General features: G+C 36.7%; 1 protein-coding gene across 2 annotated transcripts in view; it reads right to left on the bottom strand.

Moving 5' to 3' along the window:
- Nucleotides 1-3,533: 3,533 nt before the first annotated feature.
- Nucleotides 3,534-11,401, bottom strand: part of LOC111862371 (RISC-loading complex subunit tarbp2) — a 12,063-nt gene continuing 4,195 nt past the window's right edge. The window contains exons 3-5 of one of the 2 annotated variants that reach the window (XM_023847695.2): nt 9,135-9,293; nt 5,961-6,078; nt 3,534-4,448 (exon numbers count right to left, since the gene is read on the bottom strand). In XM_023847695.2, coding sequence (XP_023703463.1) covers nt 4,285-4,448; nt 5,961-6,078; nt 9,135-9,293 — 441 coding nt within the window. In that variant the 3' untranslated portion in view covers nt 3,534-4,284. The remainder of the gene's footprint in view (nt 4,449-5,960; nt 6,079-9,134; nt 9,294-11,401) is intronic. The other variant, XM_023847703.2, reaches the window with a different exon arrangement.

Here is an 11,401-nt window from a genome sequence, read left to right as displayed (position 1 = left end):
GGTATTTGTTAAAGCACCATACAGAAAAGAAGCCTTTAAAGCAGTAGCACCGAGCGTTCCACTTCCGCCAAAGCAATTTTAATGCGCTGGGGCACGTGGCTGTGTGCAGCGAGTTATTATACCGAACATTTTGAAACAGGAATGTCGTGAATACATTTGATCCCAAAAGTGCAGCATCAATTCAGATTGCCCAAGATGCACTAAAAAACACAGAACTAGAAACTAATCTTTCCTATATATCTGCGCACTTCTCTCATCTTCCATCTGCCATTTCCTCAGTGGAGGCAAGCAATAGCAATACTACTTTGTATCAGTCTTTAAGTGTGTTCAAAACCACTGTTTCCAAATTGAATTCGGTCCCTGGAAGAGTTGGTGAAGTAGTAAAGGAAAAAGTACACAGCATTCTTTAAAAAAGTCTAGGATATGAAGAAATTTTAGCCGGTAAACGTATTGAACTGCCAAGTAAAAAAATCACTAACAGTGGAGCAAATAGCGGCTTTTGTACATGCACCCCTAAGTTCCTGTGAGATGGAAAGAAGTTTTTCCCGCTATAAGGACATCTTACGAGACAATAGGAGGCGACTAACTATGGAAAACCTAAAACATTTAGTAACTGAGAACTGCAACAGAAGAGAAGTTGAAAGTTTGGAGAGCTAACTGTGAGTACCGTTGTTTTTTTTTTTAATTTTGTAATGAAATATGTTGGCTTTGTTGCATGATTTGTATTTAAGTATAACCTTTTATTGCAAGTGAATCATTCAGTCATTACATAAAATGAACTTAAATATTGATCTGTTTGTCTTAAAATAATGTAAAATCAATTTTAATATTTGGTATACATTTTTATGTGCATATTTTAGTGCACATTTCAGAAGTTTTTCATGCATAAATGCATACATATTCATGGGATTATTAGGGCATAAAAATCCGGTCCCTAGTGATGAGAGAGCAACATATACTTGGTTTTCTCTGTGTTTACTTCTTGACCAACCACCTTACTTGTGTCAGTTGAAGTCTGTGTGTTTTTCTTTATGGTATCTACATTATTACCCAGTAGATTCACATCATCGGCATAAACCAAAAGCTGATGTCCCATTTAATTTCAGTCCCACCTGGTTTTCCTGGACCTTCCTAATTGCATATTCTAAAGCAAAGTTGAAAAGAAGTGGTGATAAAGCATCTCCTTTTCTTAGACCATTCTGGATAGGAAATTTATCAGACAAATGTTTACCTATATGGACTTGCTGTAAGTTTTGTTTAAACACATTTTAATCAGCTTAACTAGTTTCATGGGTATCCAAAACTCTACCAGAATATTGTACAATACTTCTCTCCTAACTGAATCATAGGCTTTCTTGAAGTCTACAAATAGCTGATATACTGTCTCATTGTACTCCCATTTTTTCTCCAATATCTGACAAATGCAAAAGATCTGATCTGTAGTTGATCTGTTATGTCAAACCCCATACTGATGATCCCCAATCATTTAATTTATATATGGACTTAACCTTAAGAGAAGAATATTGGATAAAATTTTGTATGAAGTTGGTAGCAGTGATATCCCCGATAATTACTAGTCAGTTTTATCACCCTTCTTGTGAACTGGTACAGTAATAGATTCCTTCCACTGATCAGGCAATTTTTCCTTATGCCAAATATAAGTAATTAGCTTATGGATCTTAGAACATAATATTTCGCCTCCTGCTTGAACAAGTTCTGCCGGAATGTGATCACTACCTGGTGATTTATACCTTTTCAATTTTGCAAAAGCAACATCAACCTCAAAAGGGTTGGGATCAGGTATTAGCGGCTCAGCTGTGTGCATATCAATTTGCCTAACATCACTTACCCAATGTACATTCAATAACTCAGAGAAGTAGTTCAACCTATTCAAAATGTTGTGGGAATCTGCAAGCAGATCACCATTCTCATCCTTCACTAAGTTACTTCTAGGTTGGTATCCCCTCTTAAAGTCATTTATTCCACTATACAGGTGTCTAATGTTCTTGTTCTTACTATTCATTGCAAATTCATCAATTTTGACTTTCAGATATTCCCTCTTTTTAGTCCTGAAATGCCTGCTGGTTTTGCGTCTTATATTGTTCAGATTATCCCTATGTATTTCACTTGGATCCTGTAACCATTGCAATTTGGCCTGTTTTCTTTGGTCTGGTAATTTCAAGCATCCTTCATTGAACCATGGCTTATGCTTCTTCAGTTCATAATAACCTATACTTTCCTTGGCAGAAATTTTTATATTCTCTCTAATAGTTTCCCAAGCTTTATTAACATTCACCTCAGTGTCCAAGTCTTCAAAGGCTGTGAACCTATTTGAGATTTCAACACAATACTGCTTCTTTATCCTCTCTACCTCATTTAATTTCTTGAGATTGAACCTCTCCATATGAACTCTGTGAGTTGTATATGTGCTCACTGCCAGTTTTTCCCTGACCTTTGCCACTACCAGGTAGTGGTTAGTATCACAATCTGCTGCCCTGAATGATTGGACATCAATTCTACTTGAATGCCGTCTCCTATCTATCAAAATGTGGTCTATTTTATTGTGTATCTTCCCATCAGAAGATGTCCAAGTAAATTTATGGATGTTACGATGCAGGAACATTGTACTTATGACAGATTTTTTGATGTGGCAAAGCTTACTACTATAACTCCATTATCATTACTAATGTCATGCAAATTCTTATTCTCAATTGTTGGTTTGAAAATGTCTTCCCTCCCTACTTTGGCATTGAAATCTCCTAGCAAAATATTCGTAGGGTACTTCAAGAATTTATCAAATACATGTTCTAGTTCTTCATAGAACCTGTCCTTTATGTCATCAATTTTATCTTCTGTTGGGGCGTAAACATTTGTAACGATGATATCACACCAGCGACCTTTTAGTATTATATATGCTATCCTATCACTAACGAACTCTACCCTCTTAACTGCTGATACGATTCTCTTATGTATGAAGAAACCTGTACCTAATTCAAGATTTTCATTCGCCTTTCCATAGAAAAATGTATATCCACCTGCTAGTTCAATATCTCCTCCATCCCATCTGACCTCCTATACCCCCGCCAAATCTAACTTATATTTTAAGATCTCTTCCGCCACTGCCCTGAGCAAACCTGCCCTGTATATACTTCGAACATTCCATGTATCAAATCTAATATCCATTTTCTTTAGCTTAAGTCCAAAGAATCCGTCCAGGTCTGAGGCTTCTTGAGAATTTTCGTAACATAATTCTTTTTTAGGTGAGGAGTTGTTAGCCCCATGCCCAACCCCCAAGCTGGAGGACCACCCCTTGTTGGCTGTCCATGACTGCTTATTCAATATATATTCGCAGCATCCCTCCATACCTGGAGGGTGTCTCCTCCATCCACAACCTGAGGATGTGCCATGCCGTGGTGACAAGGGACCCACCTAACATGGTCTGCATGATTCTTACATAACAAATCATCTTTGAATGGCCATTAATGTGAATTTACATTTACATTTCTAGATGAAAATAAACATGCAATTTCATAGAGAATTCAACATTTTTATTATTCAAGAAACTATACTATTACAAAATAATTCAGTAAGTCCCAATCACAGTTCACAACATTGCGAAAACACATGAAATAAATGAAATACTTTACACAAAAGAGCACAATTTATGAGAGTAATAGCATACACATTTTTACAGTATTTTATGCTTCTGAAATGAATCACTTTCAACTGTCTTCATAATGAGACCACTGTATCCTTTAAGAAAATGATTCAGCCTATGCTGGCTATAATCGTTTCTAAAACACTAGAAACAGTAAACACAAATACCGAAGACTAACCTATAACTCAAAACAATCTTCATTTTTAATATTTTTATATACTCTCACATCAAGTTTATTTAGCTTATACACAGACATTGTAAATTTAATATATGTCATTTACAAATAAATAGCTGATCTTTTAATTCAAAGTTAAATGTGAAAGGAAAAACAGAGCAAGGAAGATGAAAAATGTAGACTGCCTGAACAGATACAATGTAAATTTCAATAAGAAAATTAGAAGGTAATTTAATTAAATTAAGTTAAGTTAAGAACCATACAGGGCAACAACCTGGTGTTAAGTTGATATAAGCCTATGTAAATTATAACTTCAATAAATAAGTGGGTAAATGAACAGTTCAGCTTGTCTCATATTCAGTATGCAATATGATTCAAAACAAAAAAAGAGAGAGATGTGCAAGAAATATTTCAAAAAAATGTTCAGTGATCAGAAGAAGCTGTCAATACCTCAGGAAGACATGAGTTTCAGGTGTTCCAGTGCATTTGTTGCTGCCATCTTACAAGCTTCCTCCTCTGTGGTAGCAGTCCCAAACACAACAGACTGCAGGCTTGTAGATATGGACAGGAGAATTGTTTTCTGATCTGGAGAGAGCAGGAAACTAGATGGACACACTATTGAAAAGCCTTGTTAAAAACTAAACTATATATTGCAATATTTATTATATATGCAGAAAACACACTAGTAACAAAATATAGCTCTTTATCATAATTTCATGCATGGCAAGAGAAACCATGTATATGAGAGAGAAAGAACAGGAGAATGGAGAAAACTGCATAATGTAGTATCATGCAAATTTTTGTCCATCTGATACTGTTCAGGTGTTTATATCTAACATGAGATGGGCAGGACATGAAGCATACATGGAGGAAATAATAAATAAATATGAAGGTTAGTTTAGAAAATAACATTTAGATCTTGGAGAAAGAGAGGGTGAGGATGTGAAGCAGACTACACTGATTCAGGATATGGTCCAATGGTAGGCATTTGTACCAGTGGCAATAAATATATGGGTCCTGTGAGTTAAATTCTGTAATTAAACTGACAGTTGTGCAGCACTGTGAGAAACACACTGCTCCTAGATGCAACATAATCATCGAAGTGTCAATACTAAGGTCCTCAATGTAACAATAATGATCAGAACTGATTTTAATAAGATTAAGAAATTCTGGCATGGTAAGAAACTTTCACATTTAACTGAACAATGCTTCATATTAACAGACCCAATATATTGACTGTAAACATTTATTTAGCACTGATGTTGAAGGAATTTTCGAAAATGTGTTACACTACGTAAACAGTACCAACTTTGTCACTTAAACAATAAATACTGATATTAGAAACAGTACGTAATATCTTTCTTATCATAAATATTGGAATTGTACAGTGAAACAGCTCTATCTCTGAGACTGTTCGGAAAAGGACACATGTACATATATACATTTTATTTAATAACCGATACTATTACTTCCCAGAATACTGACCTTTCCTCCTGGGGCACCTTATATGTAGGATAAAAGTGAAGTTCTCCCTGTGCTAACTAAGTCAAGTGCTATGCCATGAAAATGTATGGGGGAGGGGATGTATAGAGATATATGTATTCTTGACCTCAGAACTCTTTGAAGTTGAGTGGTCAGCTTCCTGCCCCAGCCGCTTTACCCCAGGTAAAAGACCCCTGGGTACCCATTGGATAGGAGGCTGGGTAGGCCTCAGAACCAGCCTGGACGATGAAAAAAATCTAGTCTCTACTAGGATTTGAACTCCGACCCCTTGTCATCCAGCCTGTAGCCAGTCACTATACCAACTGCACTATCCTCGCTCTGTAAGTAAGAGGTCGTGCCATAGCTCAAGCGGTTAGTCACTGGCTTCCCACCGCGGTAGCCTGGGTTCGATCCCGGGTCTGGTAAAGTGGGATTTGTGGTGGAGAAAGTGGCGCTGGGGCAGGTTTTCTCTGAGTACTTCGGTTTCCCCTGCCAACTTCTTTCATTCCACCAATTGCTCCACAATCACCCTCACCTATCATCTGGGGCCGGTACAATAGGCCAGAAGTGGCCACAGTACAAGGGACTTAAGTCTCACCCCACTAGCAATAAAAGAAAAAATACTGTAAGTAAAGTATGACTAACCACATTCAATAGTTCCAATTCCATTGAATTCAGCATCCAAATTCAATTCCTCCAAAATTCTCTTAAGCACACCCATTGGATCATCTTCTGCTTCCATTTTCAGGTCTTCATTCCCATCCTGTTTCAAATAAAAACAATGAATTAGAATGCCATACACAAGAGCCTAGCCTACAGAGAAATGCCAAACATTTCAATGTTACCAATTACTCCATCTCCATTAAATGTTTCAAGAAACACACACATACACCAGATTATTTCATTAATTTTGTATTTTTATACTCTTACGAATCACTGGTTGATTTTCTTTATTCACATTCTACATACCACGCAGTTCACTTCCTTAACATTCATTTACTGCAATTAATAAAATTAATTTTATTATTATTAAATTATTAAAAATAATTTTATTATTAATAAAATAAAATTAACTGTTACTTAGTTGATCAAATTATAGATATATTCACAAATTATGTCTCCCTGTATCCCTTTATATATTCACCTATACTGCAAAGTGTTTCAAAGAAACACTGCAGATCACTGCTGTCTGGCTGGCAACATATTTGGCACATGCCTCTTGGTTCTGTGCAGCCTGAGAGTATATCCTTCTGTTCTCCCAAAATATGTGTTAACAGTTTCCTCCTATTCAAGAAAGGAGGCGGGGGAAAAAAAAAAAACTGAAATACTTTGCATAACTGTTAATTGATTTCATGTTATACATATTAAATAAGAAAAGCATAAAGTAATATAACATCAAGATCATATAGAATATCAATACAATCCAGCAAATCTTCAGTGGCTAATTCTTAAATACCACTGATCTGACATCATTTCATGATTTAAATATTTTTTAAAGTTATAGTTCCAATTTTTATGTGCTTCATAGATTTCATCACTGCAAGACAGATCTTTAATCATAAAGTAAAATATTTTTTTATAATGCTGATCACAAGTATTTACACAGGGGCGAATGTAGCCCCTCCGCAGTTTGAAGTTGATGGCCCTTGCCATAGATCATACTGTCATACACCAATTTCTTGCACAATAAGATCTTTTTGAAAAATGGAAATGATGAAAATCGATTCCAGTTAAATTTAACCCTTTGATGCGGTCATTTAAATTCCGCTGCCGTGTCTCTCCGGCGGTAATATATTCAGCCGTCCATTTAAATTTTGCTCGAAAATGATTTATTCATCATTGTTCTTAAATTATATGAGATAGGATCATGAAACTTTCAATAAAATGATCTTAAAAGGTGGTTTTATAACCTTGCCTTATAATATGAGCGCCCGTTATCTCGGCAATGGAAGCAGTTGGTTTAGAATTTGAGCAGTGTATCGTACGCCTTGAAGCATGAAACTTTCACTAAAATGATCTTAAAAGATTGTTTTATAACTTTGCCTTATAATATGAGCGCCCGGTATCTCGGTNAAGGGGTTGGTGCTTCTGCGTTTCAGATTCCAACCATTTTGGCTGCCCCAGATGTCGTAGGGGTGACCACAGAATTCATGAAGTTATTCTGAGAACTGGCTGGTATATAGTGAACGAAAGCAGAGCTTAGCTGGCTCAAAAAAAATATTTATGGTCATCCCTCGAAACGACCACCAAGGTCAGTACGATAAAATGGCGTCAACTGGAGCGATAATACATGAAGGAATGAGTTCTTTTCCCTCCCCCACACACATCCGTATCGTCTCAGGGGGTGACCACAGTGTTCTGCCTTAATTCGTGACGTTTTTCTAAGAACTGGGTGCTATATACTGTGCGAAATCAATCGATCTTGCAAGAATAAATTTTTGGACATCCCTCTTCTAAGAATTCCAATTGAGTGTGTTAGTGTGGCCAGCTCAGGGCAATATATTATAAACACAGCACATATCACGTCTCTGCTGTTTATAAGTTCATAGGAAAGAAAAACAGGCCTTTCATAACAGTAGTACCGAGAAACCTCTCCCAAGAGCAACAGGAACTTTGCTGCAAGACAGGCATATGTAACGATGAATTAGCGCAGCTAAACTCGTGGATTATTATACTCTGAACTACTGACAACAGGCCAGCGAAAAATCTAACAATCTATGGCAAAACCATCAATTATTATGGGCGTTATAACATAGGTGTGCAGCTGGATGAAACATTGACGTCGAACCCCCGCAGACGATTTAAATACCTTGACGAAACATACACGTCAAACCACGCTGAACGGTTAAAGTTAACAGTTAAAGTATACTGAACCAATACAAACCAGAAGTTTAAATTTGTTTACAGTGTTTTATTATTGATCCCCAGTACTAAAAGCTGAGATACAACATGTGAACAGACCTAATAATTATGCATTCATTTTATTCACTTTGTCCAAAGAATGTATAAGAAGTGTTACATGGACAGCCCATAGCACATTATTTGTAGAGATGTGCTACTGAACAGTTGCTTCTCAAAATGAAACATCCAGTGCTGATGAACGAGCTATTTAGCATTGTCATATGAAAAAGAGTTGAACTGAAAAGTGATTTTATTAATGCAATAAATGTGTAACATAGATATAATTCATATAGATCTTTAGAAATGAAGGTGTGTGGAGATCCTACAATATGGTTTGTGGTCAGAAGTTTTAATGTGGCAATTTGTTAGCTTTTGTATGCTGTGTTTGCTATGGTATTAAAGCTGCAGTTGATGAATTTTAATTTGTAGCTGTTAGAGGATAAGGAGGCTGATTCTGAAAGCAAGTAAATAGAAAATGAAGTATATGAATATGTCTTTTCACCAAAATGCAGAACAAACTAATGGCATAAAACAGCTAATAAGCTGTTTTCATAATATAGCAGATACAGAACAATAAACAAATGTTAATACAATAATATTGATTTATATAATTCTAAGATGGTCAGTTCATGTAGCATGCACTGAAGACATGATAAATCCATATACAACTTTAATCAGAAAACCTGGAAGGAAGAGATCACTCAAGATACCTATTCACAGATGGGTATTAGAGCAGTAGGATGTGAGTGTGTGGATTGAATTCAGGTGACCAAATCTTATCTAGATTTAGTAACAATGAAAGAAATAGCCACATTATATGACAAGATATTGCAACGATAATAGTAATAGTACTTCTACATATCAAAGTCACATGCATGTGTTCCCTTATGTTCATACTACACAATCAATCCAACTTACCTTAAGCCTCTTCAGCAGTACACTGTCAAGATTTTTCATCATAAGATGGTACTCAGAGATCTTCAGGCCAATAACTGTCTTGCGGCCACCCAGTGTATGTGATCCCAATTCCTTGTACTTGCTCACTGCAATCCCGCTACTTATCTCTCCACTTTTTCTCTACAAACAATGCAATTCACAAAAGTTGTAAATCAAATTGCTGTTACTGTATCTATGTACTACAATGTCATATCTATGCTGCAGCACAATGAACAGACACATCACAGCAATCAACAAAGAAATGAGCTGCTATCCAATTTGAAGCAACAACATAGTTATTGAAAAAGGCAATATAAATTTTTTGGCGATCAGACTGTCCTGAAAAGAGGTGATGGAAAATGTTTCAGTGATCTCACATTTAAGACAAGGTGATGGGAAAGTTCTTAGCTATCATGTGTTACGAAGAGGCAATAAAAGAGGTTTTAGTGATCACATAGTTAAGAAATGAAGTGATGAATTCTTTCTTTCCAGCAACATGGACAGAAAAGAAGTGGAAGAAAACGTTCATGGTGGCCAGATGAAGGTCTGCATGGACTAGGTTCAGTAGCTGTTGGATGGTGATTGTGTGGTAGGTATGGACGGACAGGTGAAATTACAAGGATACTAGTTTTTTTTTTAATTCTTTCCTTGATGATACAGAAATGGTACGTGTGACCATATGTTGGGTAAAACCTGTTCTGTCACAGATGATGCTGCATTCTGTCTCTGTGAAATGTTCAGCTGCTGAACACCACTCTGGTGTCTCTGATGTGTTCAGAAATCCTCATAGATATATGGTGGATTATCTGGCCAATGTACACCATGCCACATGAGCAAAGGATCTGTAAACATAATTTATAAGCTGAGGATTGTCTGTCTTTGGTGGACCTGAAGCAGGATTATGGATTCTACAAAGGCTCTTTTTCTTCAGCAATGTGAAGATGCAGCCAGCAGTGCCTTGGAGGTACAGTACAAATGCTATGTGGTCCTCGTCATGTTGCTTTCATTGTGAGATCTGGCCTTACTGCTCTGTTGTATGTCCTGGAAGGAGCAGCAAAAGGCTCAGAGAAAGGAGCTCTCTTCCTTCTATTCTCCTATCAGTAAGTTCACTAAAAAACTTGTTCAACATTTCTTTACCCAAGCATATGGTTCCTATAATATTTATGTCACCTCTTCTCCTTAAAATGACCGCCTCTGTGGTCTAGTGGTCAGAGTTCTTGGCTAGAGACCTAGAGGTCCAGGTTTGACTCCTGGCGCTACTAGATTCTCTGAGAAGTAGTGGGTCTGGACTGGGGTCCACTCAGCCTAGTGAGGATAATTAAGGAGCTATTTCAAGGAAAGAGCAGCTCCAGTCTAGAAAACCGAAACTAATGGCCATGGGGATTCGTTTTGCTGACCATGCGACACCCTCTATCTGCTAAAGTTGGCACTAACTTCACCGACAAACAGCGGTCGGTATAATTTGCTTGTGGACAAAAACCATGGAGTTTGTTTTTTTGTTTCTTCTCCTTAGAATACAGTTGCCAAGCCTCTTCCATCACCCCTTGTCCTAAACATGATGCCAGCTGATTTCAGTAACATTCTTCATCTTCTCTTTGCATTAACTACATGACAGCTGAAACATTTCTTATCACCCATTTTCATTAGCCATGTGGTTGCTCCTTACTGGATAGCACTTTGCTTTTTTGTTTTATCCAATAATAGCTTCATCTCTGACTCACCACCCACTGCAGAATCTAGATAAGAGCTGCCTGAATTCCTAAAAGTCAATAACACTGAATATGACAATTGCAATATTTGCTGAAACACTGGATAACCTTTACATTCCATTCAGCCCATTCTCTAAAGCAAAACTTATACATCTTATAATGGAACAAGGCAAGCAAAATCTTTGAAACACAGTGGCGCCATGAAACAGAAATATGCACAATTAGATCACTGAGGGTCTCAGTGCAAGGCCAGTCTAGGTCTACCCCTCATGCACTCATTCATCCATCAAACAGAACTTACAAAGCAGTATTCAGAAGATCCCCATTGCAATTCAAAGTAACTGTCAATCCTTGTCTGAGAAGATGTCTTCATATGTTTCAATGTCAATTAGAAAATTGGTTAATTTATGATTCAGAGTAGTAACGAAGCCCAAGTATTAAAAACTTGAAAATTTTTAATTATAAATGCACCATAAGCAGTTACTGAGGGTTATCTTTTCAAAAAAGCAAAAAATAAATAAATAAATAAATAAATAAAAA

The sequence above is a fragment of the Cryptotermes secundus genome, unplaced genomic scaffold (assembly GCF_002891405.2).
Source record: "Cryptotermes secundus unplaced genomic scaffold, Csec_1.0 scaffold674, whole genome shotgun sequence".
Taxonomy (NCBI): domain Eukaryota; kingdom Metazoa; phylum Arthropoda; class Insecta; order Blattodea; family Kalotermitidae; genus Cryptotermes; species Cryptotermes secundus.
This window is presented reverse-complemented; position numbering and strand designations above follow the sequence as displayed.